Source organism: Equus asinus, chromosome X (genome assembly GCF_041296235.1).
Source record: "Equus asinus isolate D_3611 breed Donkey chromosome X, EquAss-T2T_v2, whole genome shotgun sequence".
Classification (NCBI taxonomy): Eukaryota; Metazoa; Chordata; class Mammalia; order Perissodactyla; family Equidae; genus Equus; species Equus asinus.
In genome coordinates this window covers 56797517-56819559 of record NC_091820.1, presented here as the reverse complement: position 1 = coordinate 56819559, position 22043 = coordinate 56797517, and the positions used below count along the sequence as shown (strand labels likewise).

The following is a 22043-nucleotide window of genomic DNA, read 5'->3' as shown; positions in this document are numbered from 1 at the left end:
CACTGGTTGCCTAATGACCCTAACCTCAGTGCTAAGCACTCTAGCTATATACAATATAGCTCATGGGCTCCATATGTGATAATACAGGATAAGTCAATGAAGGTATATAAAATGCTATGGAAATGTGCTTACATGCAGTGTGACATTATGTGTGAAGGATTTGAATGGAAAGAGTCAAAATAATGTTAACTAGAGATACCATTCTACTAATTTTGGTTAGTAAAATTCTTTGAAACAAAAATTTAAAGTAGGGAATAGATTCCACATGGATTTTGTCACTGTTAAGTAAAAATAGGCAGGTTCGTATCTGGCCATTTAAACAAGTTACTCTGTGTATAGTACCTGATAGCAGGAAACATCTCTTATGTGCCTTCACCTCCATGACAGATGTCCTTTTAGTACAAAAGATGTCACACTTCAAACCACCTGACACCACTAATCCTTACAGCCCAATTCACAAGCTTCCTATACTCTCATCCACTGGTTAAGGGGCAGGGGGGCGTCAGCCTTCTAGGCTGGCCACCGCTACTACCAAATTATTTACTCCCCCTTGGGAAAAAAAATCCCTCCCCTACTTTGAGGCTTGTTCTCTACTATGCTAGAGGTCGAAAACCAGCTGTCTCGGAGCCAGATTTGGCCTGCAGATAGATGTTTTTATTTGGCTCGCAGAGTTAAAATAATTTTTTAAAACTATTTACAAATATGTAAAAATTGGGAAATGTCACACACAAAAAATCCAGATTTTCAGCTTCTCTTGAAAAATTAAGATATCTAGCAATACTGGATACTCATTTCCTTAGGACAACGAGCAGATGAAATAAAGTACATATCCCTTTAGATGGAATATATATTCTTCCAGTTTACCACAATCCACATCTGGCCCACTTCACTCATTTACATTACTTGCCTGGCCCCTGTAGGCCACTGGAGTTTGAGATCTCTGCTCTTCACCTTTTCTCACCATCATTAACCCATTCACATTCTCCAAGGACTTACACACCTGGCACAATCTTCCTCTTGGCTCCAAATCCCTCCCTACCATGGTGGGTTACCCTACTGTTCACATGAACTAACCATCCAAAACCTTTGCAAATCTTCATGCCAATGGTTTGCACCTCCACTCCAGCCAAACATATGCATGCTTATATCCAACATGTTGTCTTTACTGAAAACTGCTTCAGCTCTGAAAGTTTCAATTCCAACATCCTACTTTCTTATCAGTCTTGTATCTGTCCAGTTTCTTCATTCTCTCTCTGACCTCAAGGAAACTAACAGGCCCATTAATTCTGGTCTTCCAACCTATCAAGCCTCCCCTGGCTTTAGTTTCTTCCCTCATCAGCCCCCATGCTTTGGAAACTAAGGTAATGTGTAGCAGTATACTAAAGTGAGCTATAGGATTATTGTGTTATATCTCCCTTCATCAGCAATTTTACTTGAAGATGGAGGTTGGGGGGGATATAAAGTAATTTGGTAAGAAATTTAAATTATGTTAAAGTACAAACATAAGCCTAATGCAAAATTAGTGTAAATTTTAAAGATAAAACACAAATTGCCAAACAAATGTCAAGCTTTTTGTACAGCTGCTTTGGGATACCCCCCAAAACTGGAGACTACATAGTCAACAGTTTTCTGCTATAAAGGGTCCTTTGGTGACAAAGGTTGAGAAGCTCAAACTTCAACCTTTTTTTTCTTGCTAACACCTTCAATCCTGATCCTTCCAACACATCCAGAAAACAAAATCCCAGTCCTGAATCAATTCTATTATCTGCCTTCTCAATTCCCTAACTTGGTTTGATGAGCAGTGACAAATAACATTATACAACTGTGCTAATGGATGCTGCTATAAAAACTAATGGTCTCCAACTTCAGTTGGACCCTCAGAGGCAGCTCAACAGCTTTGAAATGTCCCTAGTAAGTTCCTTTTCAAATTTCCTACAACAGATAATTCAAACTCTTATCTACATTTCTTTCTCTTAAAATTCCCTGTCCTACCACCTCACCCACTCTTAGCAAAAGACCAATTTCCTACTTTACAAAGAAAATAAGAGGCAACCGGGCAGAAACTCTGTCTCAATGTCTATTTTCCCGCCTCCATAGGGACCTCATCTCATGTCCTTAACTTTCTTCTCCTTCACCTATACAAGGGTCTCCTCTGTCCAACTGCCCTCATCACCTTCAACATATTGGTTAGTCTTCCTTCTTCCCTTCACAGGCAAATGTCAGTCTCCGCTTTCTTACTTCCCATTCATATCCTCGGGAGTCGGGCTTTTGATTCTACCACTTCACTGAAAGAAGCTCTTCTAATAACCATTCTTTAGTCTTCTCTGTAGTACTTGACCTGCTGGCCACTTTCCTCTTCTCTTGGTTTCCAGGATATTACTCTCTTCCGGTTTTCCTTCTTCCATTCTAGTCCCTCCTCAGTATACTCCATCTGATCCCTTAGATGTTGGAATTCGCTGTCTATTCTCATTCTACATTCTCTCTTAATGAAACAGTGGTTCCTAACTTTTTTGGGTCACATACAACTTTGATAATCTGATAAAGCTATGATCTTTCTACCCAGAAAAAATACAACTGTATTGTACATACAGCATCAGGGGGTTCAAGGAATGTACCCTACTCCCTATTTGAGCTCATCTACTTATATTTTTATACAATGATTTGAAAAAAATATCCATATTTACAGTATAGACTTCTCTTCTGAGCTTTGGACCTGTATATAGCTAACTATCTACTAAAAGCCTTCACTTGGATGTTCTACCCCAGCACAACACACCCAAGTGAACCCTACCACTTTTTCTCCAAACTACTTCTCCTATATCAGTCAATGGTACCACCAGTTGCCCAAGTCAGAATTCTGGATGTCATCTGATTTATCCATCCTTCCAAAAACGAAAATTTCTTACAGTAATCAAAAGCATCCCAAAGAATAAAAGTCAGGACCAGACGGCTTCCCTGGGGAATTCTACCAAATTTTCGGAGAGGATTTAATACCTATCCTTCTCAAGCTATTCCAAAAATTTAGGGAAGATGGAGCACTTCCTAACACATTCTATGAGGCTAACATCACACTGATACCAAAGCCTGACAAGGACAACACACAAAAGGATAACTACAGGCCAATATCGCTGATGAACATAGATGCAAAAATCCTCAACAAAATATTGGCAACCCAAATACAGTAATACATCAAAAGGATCACACATCATGCTCAAGTGGGATTTAAACCAGGGACACAGGGATGGTTCAACACCTGCAAATCAATCAGTGTGATTACATTACATTAACAGAACGAGGAATAAAAACCACATGATCATCTCAACAGATGCAGAGAAAGCATTTGACATGATCCAACAGCATTTATGATAAAAACTCTTAACAAAACGGGGATAGAAGGAAATTACCTCAACATAATAAAGGCCATATATGACAAACCCACAGCCAACATCATACTCAATGGGGAAAATCTGAATGGCATCCCTGTGATAACAGGAACAAGACAAGGAGGCCCACTATTGCCACTCTTATTCACCATAGTACTGGAGGTTTTGGCCAGAGCACTTAGGCAAGAGAAAGGAATAAAAAGAATCCAAGTAGGGAGTGAAGAAGTGAAACTCTCACTGTCTGCAGACGACATGATCTTATATATAGAAAACCCTAAAGAATCCATCAGAAAACTGTTAGAAATAATTAACAACTATGGTAAAGTTGCGGGGTGCAAAATCAACTTACAAAAATCAGTTGCTTTTCTATACTCTAATAACAAACTCACAGAAAGGGAACTCAAGAATACAATTCCATTTACAATCACAACTAAAAGAATAAAGTACCTAGGAATAAATTTAACCAAGGAGGTGAAGGACTTATACAATGAAAACTGTAAGACATTATTGAAAGAAATAGATGACGACATAAAGAAATGGAAAGAGATTCCATGCACATGGATTGGAAGAATAAATGTAGTTAAAATGTCCATACTACCCAAAGCATTCTACAGATTTAATGCAATCCCAATCAGAATCCCAATGACATTCTTCACGGAAACAGAGCAAAGAATCCTAAAATTCATATGGGGCAACCAAAGACCCCGAATTGCTAAAGCAATCCTGAGAAAGAAGAACAAAGCTGGAGGCACCACAATCCCTGACTTCAAAATGTACTACCAAGCCATAGTAATCAAAACAGTATGGTACTGGTACAAAAACAGACACACAGATCAATGGAAGAGAACTGAAAGCCCAGAAATAAAACCGCACATATATGGACAGCTAATTTTCAACAAAGGTGCCAAGAACATACAATGGAGAAAAGACAGTGTCTTCAATAAATGGTGCTGGGAAAACTGGACAGCCACATGCAAAGGAATGAAAGTAGATCATTATCTCACACCATACACAAAAACAAACTCAAAATGGATCAAAGACTTGAAGATAAGTCCTGAAACCATAAAACTCCTGGAAGATAATATAGGTAGTACACTCTTTGACATCAAACTTAAAAGGATCTTTTCCAATACCATGTCTTAGACAAGGGAAACAAAAGAAAAAATAAACAAGTGGGACTTCATCAGACTAAAGAGCTTCTACAAGGCAACAGAAACTAGGATCAAAACCAAAAGACAACCCACCAATTGGGAGAAAATTTTTGCAAATCATATATCCAATAAGAGGTTAATCTCCCTAACACATAAGGAACTCACATAACTGAACAACAAAAAAAACAAACAGCCTGATCAAAAAATTGGCAGAGGATATCAACAGACATTTTTCTAAAGAAGACATACAGATGGCCAATAAACACATGAAAAGATATTCAACATCACTAATTATCAGGGAAATGCAAATCAAAACTACACTAAGATACCACTTTACACCTGTTAAAATGGCTATAATCACTAAGACTAAACATAACAAATGTTGGAGAGGGTGTGGAGAGAAGGGAACCCTCAAACACTGCTGGTGGGAATGCAAACTGGTGCAGCCACTATGGTAAACAGTATGGAGATTCCTCAAAAAACTAAAAATAGAAATACCATATGACTCATATATCCCACTACTGGGTATCTAAACTTGAAATCAACAATCCAAAGTAACATATGCACCCCAATGTTCACTGCAGCACTATTCACAATAGCCAAGACATGGAAACTATCCAAGTGCCCATCGACTGATGATTGGATAAAGAAGATGTGGTATATACATACAATGGAATACTATTCAGCCAGAAAAAAGGGACAAATTCACCCCATTTGCAACAACATGGAAGGACCTGGAGGGAATTATGCTTAGCAAAATAAGCCAGACTGAGAAAGACAAACACCAGATAATTTCACTCATACGTGGAATATAAACAAGCACAGGGACGAAGAAGAGTTCAGTGGTTACCAGGTGAAGGGGGGTGGGGGGTGGGCACAGGGGGAGAAGGGGAGCACCTCTGTGGTGACAGACAAGAAAGAATGTACAACAGAAATTTCATAATGCTTTAAACTATTATGAACTCAAATAAAAAAAAAATTTCTTGGGCCGTCTCCGTGGCCGAGTGGTTAAGTTCGTGCGCTCCGCTGCGGCCCAGGGTTTCACTGGTTCGAATCCTGGGCGCAAACATGGCACTGCTCGTCAGGCCACGTTGAGGCGGCATCCCACATGCCACAACTAGAAGGACCCACAACTAAAAATACACAACTATGTACCGGGGGCCTTTGGGAGAAAAATGAAAAATAAAATCTTAAAAAAAAAATTTCTTTTTTTTAATTACAAGAGTATTGTGTGCTCAATTAAAAAGAATTCAAACACCTAAGTACAAACAAGTACAAAGTAAAAATTATCCTCTATCACTCCCTTTAGTAATTCTACTCTATGGCAACAACTGGGCTAAAAAGTGACGGACCCCTTTCGATGGGGTATGTGCTCTCCAGTTCATCAATCCCAACTGAGACCATTTCACTCATTCACGTTACCTGTCTGGCCTCTACAGGATCTGAATTTGCAAACCCTTCTGTATATACTGTTGAGTAATCTAGTTTTCAACAATATATCTCAGATATATTTTGAATCAGCATATATACAAATATACCTTACTTGTTAGCTAATCTACCATTTTGATAGCTAAATAGTATCCCATCATATAGATGTACTATAATTTATTTAACCAATTTCCTATTGTTGGATATTCAGAATGTTCCCATGTTTCTGTGATTACAATGTTGCAATTACGAACGTGTGTATTTGTACTTATGCCTTTACAAACTTGTGTGGAGTATTCCTTAGAGATGAAATTGCTTAGTCAAAGGGAACAAACATCCATAGTCCTCTAAAAAGTATGTACCAATTTATGTTTTCACTAAGAGCATACAAGTACTTGGCATCAGCTTGAATTCTGTGTCCTTTAGCCACGCCCCCCAACTTCCAACCATTTATGAAGATATCAATTCTACTTCCTCAATATCTCTACAATCTGTCCCTATCTTTCCATTCTTATTGCTACTTGCCTTAGTTCAAGCCCTCAGTATTTTTAACTGAGACTGTTGTCAAAAGTTTCTTTACTGGTTTCCACATCTCATTCCCCTCCTATCTATTCTTCAGACAGCTTCCAGAATGATCTTACTAAAATACCTGAAATGGCCCTCTCTCCTTTTAAAGGTAAGCCTTTAAGTGTTACATACTAGGCCTTTCATGATTTGGCCCCATTTACCTTTAAAAAATCATCTCTTATGACCCAGCCATCCCACTACTGGGTATCTATCCTAAGAACTTGAAATCAGCAATTCCAAAAGTCCCACGCACCCCTATGTTCATCGCAGCATTATTTACAATAGCCAAGATGTGGAAGCAACCTAAGTGCCCATCAACTGATGATTGGATAAAGAAGATATGGTATATATATACAATGGAATACTACTCAGCCATAAAAAAGGACAAAATTGTCCCATTCACAACAACATGGATGGACCTTGAGGGAATTACGTTATGTGAAATAAGCCAGATAGAGAAAGACGAACTCTGTATGACTCCACTCATAGGTGAAAGTTAACATATAGACAAAGAAAACTGATTGGTGGTTACCAGGGGAAAGGGGCAGTGGGGGGAGGGCACAAAGGGTGAAGTGGTGCACCTACAACATGACTGACGATAATGTACAACTAAAATTTCACAAGGTTGTAAACTATCATAATCTTAATAAAAAGAAAAAACAAACAAACAAACAAAACTCATCTCTTAGCACCAAAACTATTTCTCACTCTGCACCCTAGCCAAAATCAGCTATTTGCACTTCCCTATCCAAGGCACTCTCATCTACTTCTGCATTTGTGCTCTCTGCCTGGAACTTCTTCCTCACTCTTCTCCACTCAACTATGTGCTTGGCACAGCCGGTGCTCAATAGAGAATTAGATACTATAATCATCACCGTTCAAAATTCATCTCAAAAGTCACTTCCTGTAGGAAGAGTTTTCTGCCTTCCATACCAGTAGAAAACTTGGAAAACATACAAAAGATGAAAATGAACACAATCCTAACCCAACATCTCAGAAATAACCACTAAAATCACGTTGATGTGTTTCTCTCTAGTCTTTTTCTATGTATACACAGCCTTTTAAAATAAGTATAACTAAGTTAAAATAAACAGTTTTTTGTTCTGCTTTTCACTTAACATTGTGAACATTTACGTCACTAGTTTTTAAAAAAAGGGCTTTCAATCTTTGCATAATAATCCATCATACAGATGGCACAATAACTAATCATTCCGTTTACATTAACCATTCAGATTATTTCTCATTAATATAAATAACATCATCATGAACATCTCTGTCTACATCTCTGCTTAGGATAGATTACCTTACCATGTGTTAAGCACTTACACGCGTTATTTTATTTAATCCTCACAAAAGCCCTTTGAGGAGGATACTATTATTATTCCCATTTTACAGATGGGAAAGCAGAGGCTAGGTTACTCGCCCAAAGTCGCATTGCTATTAAACGGTGGGGCCAATATTCAAATTCAAGTCTACCTGACTGTAATGTCTGTTCGCCTAACTGTTTTTAAGTCTCTCAATGCTGCCAAAGAGCTTCCCAGAAATATCTTATAATTTTATACTGCCAACAGCAATATGTGAGAGCACCTGCCTCACTAGCATTGAATACTTTTATTAAAAAAAAATTGAGAGCCAGCCCTGATGGCCTATTGGTTAAAGTCTAGCATGCTCCACTTTGGTGGCCTGGGTTTGGTTCCTGGGCATGGAACCACACTACCCATCTGTCAGTAGCCATGCTATGGCAGAAGCTCACAGAGATGATCTAGAAGGACTTAAAACTAGAATATCCAACTATGTACTGGGGCTTTGGGGAGGGAAAAAGAAAAGAGAGAGGGGAAGATTGGCAACACATTAGCTCAGGGTGAATCTTTCCCAGCCAAGAGAAAAAAAAATAAATTGAGCTCATCTAATAGGTGGAAAAATGGTACCTTTGTTTTTCAATTTGCATTTCTTTGATTACTAGGTGCAACTGAATATTCATGTTCATTAGCTATTTAATTTTTGTCTTCTGTGATTTGTCCATCTGCCCCGTGCTAATTTTTCAATTAGCATCTTCTGGGTATTTCTTATTGCCTTACACAAGCTCCTCATAAATCTCCCCTACATCTTAAGCTGGCCATCACCAGGTCAAGCAGCCTTTCTGTAACACTCTTGCTTATCACTTGTTATAATTATTTTTAGGTATCTGTGAACCTACCAACATTTCTATTACCAGAATTCTGGCTGATTAGCTTTAGGTATTTTCAGGAGATAATAATGGAGAGATACGTAACCTGACAAAGAGCATTTCCACTCTCTAATTTCCCATGAACAATATGAAGAGCACAAGGGAGAAAGTAGATTCTTTTAATCCAACCCAGATAGAATAAAAACGGGAGACTCATCTCCTATCATTTCCCTTAATGAAATATATAGGTTCTAATCAAGTGTAGTTCCCTTAACTTGCTCTATTCTTTCATTCCTCCATGATATTGAACATTCTGTTCTCTCTGTCCAGAATGTCCATTTCCTCATCTGTCTTTCTGGTTGTCTCCTCCTTCACTTCCTCCCTCCAATTCTCTGTCCCTTCTACCTGGCAAACTCACAGCCATACTACTTGGGCTGCTGAATATTGTGGGAGAAAAGTCATAAAATCATGTGGAGTTTTAGGTGAGACCTCAGTATGCTAGGCAATTCTCTCAAATGCCCTTAGCTCCTTCTCTTTTGCTTAAGGAGTTACATGGGATTGTCAGTTTGCTGCTTAATTCCTTCAATGCCTTCCCACTTAGGATAAAGCAAACTCTTAACTATGGCATACAGCACACAAGGCCCTCTATAATTTGACTCCTATCTGCCTCTCTACACATAACCAGTCATTCACCAACGTGGACACTTAACTGAAACCTCAACAACTTCTTTCTTAAGCCTATAATGTAATTTCAGGCCTCACTGTCCTTACATATTGCTGTTCTGTCTGTCTAGAACGTTTTCTCCTCCACATTCTTTGCCTAGCAAACTCCACTGACCCTTTAGAACTCAGGGTAAGAAAACTCTCTTCCAGAAAGCTTCCTCTTATCCCACTGTGATTTAGACATCCTGTTTCCATGTTCCTCTGGCACTCCATGCATGTATCTACTGTAATATTTACGTTCCCTAATTTTTCTTTTCCATTCCCCCAACTAAACTACAACCAATTCAGGAGCAGGGACCATATCTAATTTTATATTTGTAGCATTTCTCAGCACCAGCACATGTTAGGTACTTAATCAATGGGTACTTAACAAGTGAGTCATTCAAAACTGAACTTTATTAGCTTGTTTGTGAAGCCTTCCCTAACTCTTACGTGAAGGTACTCCTTCTCCTCCAGTGCACTTTGTACATCCTTCTAATACAGCCCTTGTCAAGCTGCATTTTAACTGTCTCTCTCCAACAACTGGATTGTGAATTACGTGAGGATGGTGACTATGTCTTTCCCATCAGTAGATTAAGTAGCTAGTACAGAACCTGGCATATATTATTCAACAAGTTCATGCACTGAGAAAAAACTCCATGCTCCGAGGAAGCTCACTGTGGTCTATAGCCACACATTTGCCTAAGCTCCACCTAAGGGCCTGGGTCATAGGTGAGTTTCCACATCTCATGGAAAGCAGTGATGGCTCAAAGCCTAAAGTAATATCCATTTGATTTTTATTTTCATCTCATTTCCCTGTGCTTTGCAAAGTTTAAAAAATAAATGTGTACTGCTTTTTCATCATTAAAAGCTATTAGCAAACTTTACAAAACACACACTAAAATATGTGCCTGCTTAAAAAAAAAGGCAGCAGAGCAAGTCACTTGACTGATTCTGCTATCACTGCTCAAGGCTGCTTTACGCACTTAAATTTTAACAATGCCAACTAATGTTGGATGGATAGATTGATGGAAAAAGAGAAAAGAAAGGAGAAATACCCACCATTGTACTTAACACTGTTGGCCAGAATGAGGTTGACATCATCTAGAAAGCTCTCTCGACTCTGATACTTGTGCTTGGAGATATTCTGTGATTAAAGAATCAGGGACTTAGATACATGTACAAAGTTACTTGATTCCAAAAGGACACTTTAGATCAAATCACTTACCTTACGTATAGTCTCTAAATCCATTGGACTGACGATCACTTTGTAATAATCTGGAACAAACTTCTTATTAACTGGGTGATGAAATGGCCAAGACTAGTAAAAAGAAAGCATGAGAAATTAAATGGAAACCATTCTTTACCCCAGAGATTCTCAACCTTCATTGGGTCACAAAGACACATCACCACACAAAACTTTACATATAATTTAAGAGGTTCATGGATTCCTTTAAGGGTTCCTATGCCCTGATAAGGTGACAACTCCTGCCCTATATTCACAATTAAAATTTTTTATTCCCTAGTCCCATGCAGAAGTTTTATAGCATTACACATACACAACACATGCCTACAACACAAAAGGAAACGCAGTTCAGAATTCCTAGGGAGGATCAATACAACAAATGATACAGAGAATCAACATGGCAGCCCTGCCATAAAGTTGCAAAAGACAAAAAATGAAACAAAAGAAAACAAACACTGAGTAATTATCATACTGTCATTTGTCAAGAAGCACCTCTAAATCTAAAGCCTCCCATTAGCTGGCATCCTAATTTCTGTCCCGGGCTGTTCAGGAGCATTCAAATACCGAATGCCAACAACAAGAAAACACCCTTTTATATCCACAAATTCCTGGCCTCTTTGATTTCAATGATAACACACTCATAAAGCTAAAAGGTCGGTTGTTAAAATTATACACCAGTTTGACTTGACAAACACCACCCCTCCAGACTCCCCAACATACATACACATGTGCAGCCTATCATCCTGTCATTTCCCCTACACCATCTCACAAGATTTAGCATAGAGATCACTCACATCTGGAACTGCCATCATTTTCTGGGTGACAATGTTGTCCAGAATGAAAGAAAATGCCACCTGGTCATCATCATCCAGCAAGGGGTTGATGGCTTTCTCCAAACGTGCCAATTTGTCTTCTTTCTGACATGAAACAAAAAGGAAAGGTAGAAGTTTCCCTGAGGTGTGATCATCAAAGAAAATTAAGGATAATTTAAGGTTCAGTTGTCTATTGCCCTCACCCCAAAAAGTCTAACTGAATTGTCAATTATTCAGTTCCAGGCAAAAAGGTCAGATAAGAGAAATGATATTCCAGTAAAAGGATGAAAAGGGAGGTACCAACCACTCCTTTAGGTATTCTATCTTCTATTCTTGTAGATCACCAAAAATATACATCCCTGGGCATCAAGAACTTAGCTCCCAGAACAAAAACATCTTCACCGAGTTAGGTTTTAATATTACACACTTGTTTTGCTGTAAAACTATGGCTAAAAACACTGAACACATTATTGCTGATTAGCGACTTTTGTGTAAGGGAAATCTAATGCAATAAATTCATTTCAGACTGTACTAGGAAGAAATTTGTGTTCCAACTGCTCCATATCCTCACCAACACTTAGTGTTGTCAGTGGGTTTTTTTAAGTCTTTTTAAATTTTAGCCTTTCTGGTGGCTATGTAGTGGTATCTAATCATGGTTTAAATTTGCATTTCTCCAATTATCAATCAAGTTGAGAATCTTTTCATGTTTACTGGTCACTGGTTATCCTCCTTTATGATCTGTTTACCTCAATATTAACATTATTATCATACTTGTATTTTTGTAAGCTTATAAAGTGTCTTTTTTTTTTTTTTTTTGGTGAGAGGATGGAATATAGATTATCTTTTTAAAAGTTAAAATTCTTCCCTGCCAAAACACAATCTCTTAGCTCCAGCTGACTTCTTGGGAAGTCACTTTCCTTGGCCCTTTCTAAAGAGTTGTGTGGGTTCTAGATTTTAATCCTAGCTCTACTATTCAGTCATGATGCCCAGAGCAAGTCATTTTCTTCCATGGACCTCAGTTTTTCTATCTACAAAAGGAACGGACTGGACTATATGATTCCTAAGCTCCCTTCAAGACTCTAACATACCAAAGATCTGCTACTCCCACATTCCTTCTGTTACATTCCCTACTTTCTCAACCCTGCTACCTGCCACTTTCAAATTCCACTGTTGTTCTCTTATTTTTTATTAAAGATTTTATTTTTTTTCCTTTTTCTCCCCAAAGCCCCCCAGTACATAGTTGTATATTCTTTGTTGTGGGTCCTTCTAGCTGTGGTATGTGGGACGCTGCCTCAGAGTGGTTTGATGAGCAGTGCCATGTCCGCGCACAGGATTCGAACCAACGAAACACTGGGCCGCCTGCAGCGGAGCGCGCGAACTTAACCACTCCGCCACGGGGCTAGCCCCTGTTCTCTTATTTTAAATGTCTTACCTCTTTGAGTTTTTCATCACAGAGATCCAGCATGGATTGAGAGATCTGGGTCAATGAGTGCTTTGGCCCTAAATTACAGAGGAACAATAAGAGATGGGACCATTACAAATGGGAGCCAAGAGCTGCCAACACCCCTCCAGACTTTTAACACGTTTACTTAAGCACCTAAATATGTGCCAGGCACCAGCCTAACTGCTGGGTTACACAAACATACCAGTCTTATCTTCATTTTTCAGTGCCTAACACATAGCAGATATAGAATATGGTTCAATCAACTAATTTTAACTCTCTTCCTTATTTGTGTATATCTACACATGGTAACACTACTGTTATACTGCTGCCTTGAATACCTTGAAAATGAGACTATGGATGGGGAACGATAATTTGTTTAAGGATGGCTGAGGAGATCAATGCATGATTTATAATCTTTCCATACTTAGCATATAAAACTTATGACTATAATTTTGTTTGTAGAACTTATGGTTTGTGATGTCCTCCCAACATACAGCTAATATAAAGCCTTTGTCATAAAAGAAGCTCTATTCCACCTCAGACTATCGCTTTAGTTTCCCTAAAATCCATAAGAGAGCTCCAGAAAATCCTCGAACTCTCTCCTACACTCTCTGCTATGGCTGCCTTAATTTAAGCTCATCATAGGGATAGTTAAAACATTTTCATCTAGACAGTAATTCTATTTCTCCTCAGTACCCTTTGCTTCATTATCTTCCTCTGTTTATTCTTTTCTATAAGTGTTCCCCAGAGTCTAAACCTCAGTTCTAGTCTCAACTACTAATTAATTTAGCATTCACTTATTCATTCAACAAATGTTTAATGACTGCCTGTGATGTATTCAATGATGAGAATAAAGGGAAAATAAGACACAGTTCCTATCTTAGACAGTTCTTGGTTTTGTCAAAGAGAAGGACATGAAAATAGATCACTGCAAGACAGAGCATAAGTGCTTCAAGTATCCCTGGACAAAATGATACGATGTCTGGAAATGCAGACTAAACTATAAACAAGATCAGCCATGTGCTGGGAATTGCTGAACTGGGTGAATAGGTGCACTGAGGTTTATTTACTCTTCTCTCTACTTCTGTATATGCCTAACAATTTCCATAATAAAGTTTTAAAAATTGAGTTAAGAAAAGCACAATAGAGGAATGTACTGGTTGCTACGAAATATGGAGGGGTTATTTATGAAATATGTTGTGAGCTGTTTTACAACAATTAAATCTGTGTACAGGGGAGGAGTAGGGAAGGCTTGTTGTGACTGACATTTGAGCAATGTCATTAATGAAGAGTAGAAGTCCATCAGGTAGACAATAGGGTAGAAAGACATTCCAGAGGGAGAAAAAAGTATGCAAAGACACAGAAGTAAGCAAATTCACAGAAACATGAAGCAGCACACTTCACAACAGGAACCATAAGTAGTTTGGAAGAACTGGAATACAGGTATGTGTGGAGGAGAAAAAGGAAATGAATGGAACTTGGAGAGGCAGGAGGGGCCATGTTACAAAGGTCTCACAGGCAATAGAAAGCCCCCGAAGATTTTATGCTGGAGAGTAATTTTTCAAATTTGTGTTTTAGAAAAAAATACCCTGTCAATAGAGTGAAGAATTAAGGGAAACAGCAGAGGGAAAGTCTGGAAACTGTTGTAACACATCAAACAAGAGATGACGAGGGCTTCAACTAAGATAGTAGCAATAGAAACTGAAAGGAAGGGGATGTGTTCCAGCAAAATTTAGAAGATACAATTTATGGGACTTAGTGAACCATGAGTGTGGGGGAAAAGGGGAGAATCAACGATGACTAATATTTCTAGGTCGACAACTAGATGGATGGTAATATCATCATCTAAAAAGACAATCAGGTAAAGAGTTACCAGTAGGGCACTGGAAAATGGACATGTTTCACAGCAACTGGAAACATGAGTATGGAGCTCAGAAGAGAGGTATGTGTTGGAGAAAGTGATATCAATGGATACATGGTAGCTGAAGTCAGGAGAATGAAAAAGGTAGAAAGTGATTAGAGAAAGTATTCCTGGAAAAGGGAGAAGAGAGCATCGAGGAGAAACAAGTGGTCAGTAGCGCCAAATACACTAAAGTTCGAGAAAGACACTTCTAAGCACATGCAAAGATGCTCAACGTCAAAGACAAATACTGCATGATCACACTTATATGTGGAATCTGGGGGAAAAAATCAATCTCATAGAAAAAGAGATTATATTTGTGGTTACCAGAGGCAAAGGGTGGGGGAAGGCGGAAATGGAGGAAGGTGGTCAAAAGGAACAAACTTCCAGCAATAGGATAAATAAGTACTAGGGATGTAATATACAACACAAGGACTATAGTTAACACTGCTGTATGGTATACATGAAAGTTGTTAAAGTAAATTCTAAGAGTTCTCATCACGAGAACAACGAGGAAAAAAACTTTATTTTGCGCTTTTTCTTTTCATCGTATCCATATGAGATGACAGATGCTAACTAAACTTACTGCAGTCATCATTTCACAACATATGTAAGTCAAACCATTACACTGTACGCTTTAAACTTCTACAGTGATGTATGTCAATTATATCACTAAAACGGGGGGGAAAAAAGATGCTCTACATCATTAGTCATTAGGGAAGTTCAAATCAAAAGCAGAATAAGATACCACTTCACATTCACTAGGATGGCTAGAATAAAAAAAGATGGACAATAACAGTGTTGACAAAGATGTGGAGAAATTGGAACCCTTACACATTGTTGGTGGGATTGTAAAATGGTGCAGTTGCTCTGGAAAACGGTTTGGCAGTTCTTCAAAAAGTTAAACACAGAGTTACCATGTGTTACCAGCAATTCCACTCACAGGTATATATCGAAGAGAAATGAAAACAAATGTCCACACAAAGGCTGCATACAAATGTTCACAGCAGCATTATTTATATTAGCCAAAAAGTACAAAAAACCCAGATGTCCATAAACTGATAAACAGATTTTAAAAATGGAGTATGTTTATACAATGGAATATTATGTGGTAATAAAAAAGGATGAAGTATTGATACATGTTATAACATGGATAATACACATTAAACTGACCACTTTAAAGGAGTGAATTGTATGGTATGAGAATTATATCTCAATAAAGCTGTTCAAATAAAAGATACTTCTGAAATGTGGCCACATGATCCAGCAATTAGGAGGTTGCTAAAGGTCCTGCAGAAGGCAACTGTGGGGTTCTGAGAGGTGTGAAGGAGAAGAGAACAAGTGGAGAAGAGTATATGGAGTATGGTGGTTAAGAGCACAAGCTCTGCAGCTAGCTATATCTCGATTCACATCTCTGCCACTCTTTAGCAGTGTGATTTACCTGTCTGTTCCTCTATAAAATGAGGATTACAGTAGTACCCATTTCAGAGATTTCTTATGGTGAAATGAAGAAACTAATGCAAGTAAAGCACTTGGTGCCACTGGTAGTATTACTTTGTTGTTAGTGCTGTGGAGTCGATTTCGACTCCTAGCGACCCTGTGTACAGCAGAGCAGAACCCTGCCTGGTCTTTTTTGCACTGTCATCTCACCTTCCGGTGCTATATGAGACAATGCTCCACTGCTATTCACAGAGTCTTCACGGTGAATTTTTTTGGAAGTGGATAGCTAGATCTTTTTCCTAGTCTGACTTAGTCTGGAAGCTCCACTGAAACCTGTCCAGCATGGGTGACCCTGCTGGTATTTGAAATACTGGTGGCATAGCTTTCAGCATCACAGCAACATACAGCTGCCACAGTATGACAACCAACACACAGGTGGGGTGGTTCCCTGACCAGGAAATAAATCTGTGCTGTGGCAGTGAGAGCACCGAATCTTAAACACCAGACCACCATGGCTGGCTGGTAGTACTATGAGTACTATCATCAGCAGTCAGGTATGAAAAAGAAAGAAGATTGAGGTAGAAGGGGATGTAAGGCTGTGAGAAAGTCACAACTTTTAAATTTCCAATTTTTTACTAATATCTCCACCTAAATGACCCACAGGTATCTTAAGCTCTATAATTTCAAAGTCAACTCTTATCTTCCCAATTCCCCCTCCAATCTGATTTTTGTTTAAGTATTTAGCTTTGCAACTTGAATGACAGTTGGGCCTAACAAACTTATTCTTCCCTTGAATGTGCCCAGCACTCTCCTAGGCCCTGGGAATACAGAGATGAATAAGAGAGAATTTCTCTAGGAGGTCACAAAGTGGTGGGAGAATCAGATATATAAATAATTATATATAAACACAGTAAGAGCTATAAAAGTTGACTTAATTGTGATGGGGGGGCACAGAGAATCGAAAAATGGATATTTTAGGGAATTTGAATAAGTTTTCATGAAGGGATGATATGAGTTGGTCTGGAAATATGAATGGCAATTCACCACTGAAAGGGAAGAAAGGGTATTCCAGACAGAGGGCAAAGACTGTGCAAAGACATGAAGAAACAGCATAGGATAGTTAGTGAAATATAACGCTGAGTGTGGCAGAAGTCTATAGTAGGTATGGGAGGCAGTCATTGGAAATGAGACTAGATAAATGGGTCAGGCCTGTTTATGAAAGGTCTTAAAACCTAGGTACTACTATTGTCCCACGTTTACAGATGAGAAAACTAAAGAGGCTACATGAGGGTGAATAACTTGTCTAAGGCAACGCAATTAATAAGTGGCAGAGCCATGATTCATACTCTGTCTGTACTCTTAAGCTCTACACTTATATGTACTCAGGATACAACGGGAAACCAGAAAACTTCATCCTTTACATGCAGAAGCTGTATTGTTTCCCCCTCTTCAAGACTCAGAAAACAGATTTCTTCCTTGCCTTTGCAGCTTTTGAGCAAAGTAGACATATAACAGATTTGTAGATCAAATCAAAGATTCACATACAGCAAATACGGTCATAACAGGCACATATGGTACACAGGTTCCATCCACATCAAATGCCTCTCCCTTCTATTTCCCTAGACCCACTTCTTCCTCCCACTGCTCCCCATGCAACTGTTTCATTTCAACAGACAGACTCCAAATTCTCTAGAGGATACATTAAAAAGTGTTAATAAAAAGAAGCAATATTTATTAAATGACTAAAATGTTTACTACCCGATTTTCAAAACCCCAAAATGCCCTAATATATTGCAGGTCCTTTCAGTCAGTCCAATCTAATCTGAATTTACGACTAGTAAAGGACAAAGAAAGATCTGAAAGTGACCTTTGCAGTCAAGGAACAGGTGATTCTTACCATTGTAGGTTGCGCTATTCTTCACAATTAGCTCCAAATGCTCTCTGAACTCTTCCCGAGATGGGTAGAGGCGTTTACGCACATTTTCACGGAGTGTTTGTAAGTCCATTGGTCGAGTGATGATTTTGTAGTAGTCCTTTACAACCTTCGCATTGACTGGAGTGTGGAAAGGGTATGTCTGTGCAAATAAGAGCCAGCACCATCCATGAGCAAAGAACACTTGCCGGAGCCACTTCTTGAAGACTCTCTTACATCTTAACTCTCTACCTGGCCATCAACTCTCAAAGGAATCTTTCTAGATGGAGCAGGGCTGACGGTTTCCTCTACTAAGCTGCTAAAAAAAAAAAAAACCCAAAAAACTACATCCCAAAGAATTAGGAGTTCCAGGTACCTAGGACTATACTCTACTGCCTTCTCTCTGAAATCACAGACAGAACAAAGGGCCTTGCCATCCCTACTGTAGATATGAATGCAATAAACTCACATTTGGAAGATCTCTCATGTCATTGATGATAGACTCCAAGATGGATGACAATGTCACCATGGGGTCTGTCCGACGCCGGTGGATGGACTTATGAGGTCTCTAAGGAGAAACAAGAAATCAAAATGCTTCTTTAGATAAAATAAACAAATAATACTTTCTAGCTAGCTAAATATATTAAACATATACTTATTTAATTTTGTAATGAACAGTATACACAATTTTCAGGGCAAGGCCAAAGGGAGACTCTAAGGCCGTGTCAGAGCTGTGGCTTAGAGGCCTGGGAGAGAATCAATGAGAACCCCATCTGGTCAGAAAGAACCAATGCAGATACTCACATTCAAATAGTCACAGTGAACAGTGGTTCCAACTCGTCGTTTCTTCTTAGGAGGAAGTTGCTGTTTAGGGAACTTGAGAACCAGAGATTTTCTGCGAACCTCATCTGCACTGCAATCAATAACAGTTTCATAGCATGAAGTCCCTATTTCTAGTCCTCAGAAAAAAAGCAACTGAGCATGAGCCTGGGGAGGAAAAAGCCAAACCAAAGGCCAGACACCCACATTCTAAGGCTCAGATCAGGCAAGGCCTCACAGGATCTCCAAATTAATAAAGAACTAGGCAAATCACAATTTCACCTGTTTCCTATTTGGAAGATAAGGGAACTAGGCTAAAGGAATTTCAAGAATCGTTCTAGCTCCAACATTCTATCTTAGGGCTAAAGGGCTAGGAAACTTATTCAGAATGCAAACAAGGAAGAAATTAAAAACTGGTTTGAAAAGAAAAACTAGTTCGAGTTTCCCTCAATCATTAAAAGCGCATCCACTTTCTTCCCTCCCACTGTAGGAGATCAACATACTACATTTTCCTTTTCTAATGTGCTTCAAAGCATGACTATTATAGATACTGATAAATTAAATCAACAAGGATGGAAAAAAGAACCCAAAACTTAATAGAAACAGAAACAAATGAATATAACTGTATATCAAATTGATTAAAAATTACACACAAAAAAGAATTCAAATATATTTCAAATATAATACCCTGACTGTACAACTTCAATGGCATGTAGTCCAAGGACAACAAACTACAGAAAACACTTTGAATCTACTTCATAGGTTTGTTGTTGGCAGTGGTATTGTTATTGTAATTCTCAAACTATTTTGTACATATCATAGGACAGAGCAAATGAAAAAATATATTGATGCTGGGAACCAGAGAAAGGATACAAATATGAAATGGGGGAAGATGAGGAAGAACCTGTAGATACAATTTGAATTGGAGGTATCGATATGAAGTTGTGATTTACAACATATGTATATTTCCTAGTTCTATACACTAAGAGCCTAGAAGCAATGACATTTCAGTGGCAATGAGTCTACCTAACATCTAGATCGTGGTTTCTAATATCATTCCCCAATAAAAGGAACCAGGGTTCCTTGGAGAAATGGCTGATTCTAGGTCTGGGACAGGGAAATTTCCAGGAGAACCTGAAACATCCTGTGCCAGAAAGCAAAAAAGTTCTCAAAGATTTATAGGGTCATTTCAAAAGCACACAGTTTCTGGCCTGAAGGAGTCAAATTTGGGACAACATGGGCATCAAAATAAATAATGATGCTAACAAATTGTAATACATTAACTTTACAAAGGAAAGAATTTAAGAATCCATGGTAATACTCATACAAAAAGGGAGAGGAAGCTCTTCTTTATAGAATACCAGTTAATGTAGAAAGAATGCTAGAATCAGAAACTGTTTTGCAACCCTTAACGTAATAACTGAGTTAGGCAATTATCATCAACAGATGCTAAAACTATTGAGAGAAAGACTGTTACGGAACAAGATACTCATCCACGTATTAATTACAAAGGGAAAAACACTTTTAATATAGAGGGATCTGGGGATCACCACTTCATGACCAAACAGGGAGAAAGCCTGACATTATGTGCTTCCTGATGTGGTGTACCTAGTACACAGTAACACCTACGTAGTAATCTTGCTGAAGACATTTAATCTGAATATAATCAATGAGAAAACAATCAGACTATTCCAGAATGCAGAATATTTTATGACACAATTGGCTTGGACTCTTTAAAAAATTCAATGTCATGAAAAACAAAAAAGGTGGGGAGAATAGTCCTAGATTAAGAGACACTCAAAATACTTAACGTTTGAACTGGGATTGAATCCCAAGTTGGGGGCGGGGGGGCAGGCAATAAAGAACATTGAGACAACGGGAGAAATTTGAATAAGGATTGATTATTAGATACTACTGAATTAATGTTAATTTTCTTAGGTACAATAATAGTATCATGTTGTTATATCCTTATTCTTAGGAGATGTGTGCTAAAGAATTTATGAGCGAAACGTCATGGTGCCTGCAACTTATATCCAGATGGTTAGCTGAAAAGAAAAAGTTTTAGATATATAAAGATGAAACAAATGTGACAAATGTTAACAGTTGGTGAATTCAGAGGAACAGTATATTGTATTATTCTTTCAACTTTTCTGTAGGTTGGCAGTTTTCAAACTAAAAACTTAGGGGAAATTTTTTTTTTAATTTAAAAACTTCTCCACTTGATTATCTATTAAATTCTCTGAGGGCAAGAGACAGGTAGATATAAGCACACTTCATGTCTCCTTAATCCTTTCAGACAGTCCCTTATCAGAACACTCAGATCAGGGACCTTACAAATATTACCAGTGCCTGGAAGTAGAACAGGAAGAATATCTACCATATGCCAGGCAGTGGACAACATGCTTTAGTCTCTTTAGCTTTTCTTCATAACTGCCCTGTAAGGGTGATTTTATTTTGTAAATAAGGAAAGTTAGTTAAGTTGTAAATAAGAACAGTTAGGTAGCATGCCCAAGGGCAAGTGGTGGAGCTTAATGAGTGCTTTACTCATTACTGTAATTTTCATTCCTTGTTAACAATTACTGAGGAAAATCCATCAAAGTTCCTATGCCCTTAGTTCCAGTTCAGAGAACACATCACATCTACCCCAACCACGTATCAATATCACCAACCTCTCACAGATCTCTCCTGCAGCACTGTCTGTTATCCCTTACCTCTCAATTAGCTGTTTCCCCAAGACAATCTTGGTCCCTTCAACCTTGATAAGTTCTTCATTATCATTATGAATGACTGTCTTTTCCAACTCCTCCTCCTGCTCTTCTGTCATGGCAACAGGGTTGGAAGGTGGAGCATTTGTTTGATAATAGAGGGGGCAGAATTTGTTTGTCCTCATGTGCCCAATGGCACCACAAGCCCCACATTTCAGCTGCAAAAGGAAAAAGTACCAATATGTCAAAAGTAAGCAGGCTGCATGATGTTAGCTTTAAGAAAGACATACAAGGCAAGAGAGAAACAAAGGCGAGCTCAGAACTCTTGTTCTAACAGAATTGTTATACACCTTTCAACCAAAAGCCA

The 22043-nt window shown here is 38.5% G+C and overlaps 1 protein-coding gene across 9 annotated transcripts in view; it reads right to left on the bottom strand.

Annotated features, from left to right (window-relative positions):
* The window catches only part of TAF1 (TATA-box binding protein associated factor 1), a 71504-nt gene that overhangs the window by 24093 nt on the left and 25368 nt on the right, over positions 1-22043 (bottom strand). For all 9 annotated transcript variants that reach the window (XM_070502032.1, XM_070502038.1, XM_070502031.1 and 6 more), the window contains exons 25-32: positions 21683-21894; positions 18957-19065; positions 18622-18720; positions 18138-18315; positions 12889-12956; positions 11439-11561; positions 10627-10719; positions 10461-10545 (exon numbers count right to left, since the gene is read on the bottom strand). In XM_070502032.1, coding sequence (XP_070358133.1) covers positions 10461-10545; positions 10627-10719; positions 11439-11561; positions 12889-12956; positions 18138-18315; positions 18622-18720; positions 18957-19065; positions 21683-21894 — 967 coding nt within the window. The remainder of the gene's footprint in view (positions 1-10460; positions 10546-10626; positions 10720-11438; positions 11562-12888; positions 12957-18137; positions 18316-18621; positions 18721-18956; positions 19066-21682; positions 21895-22043) is intronic.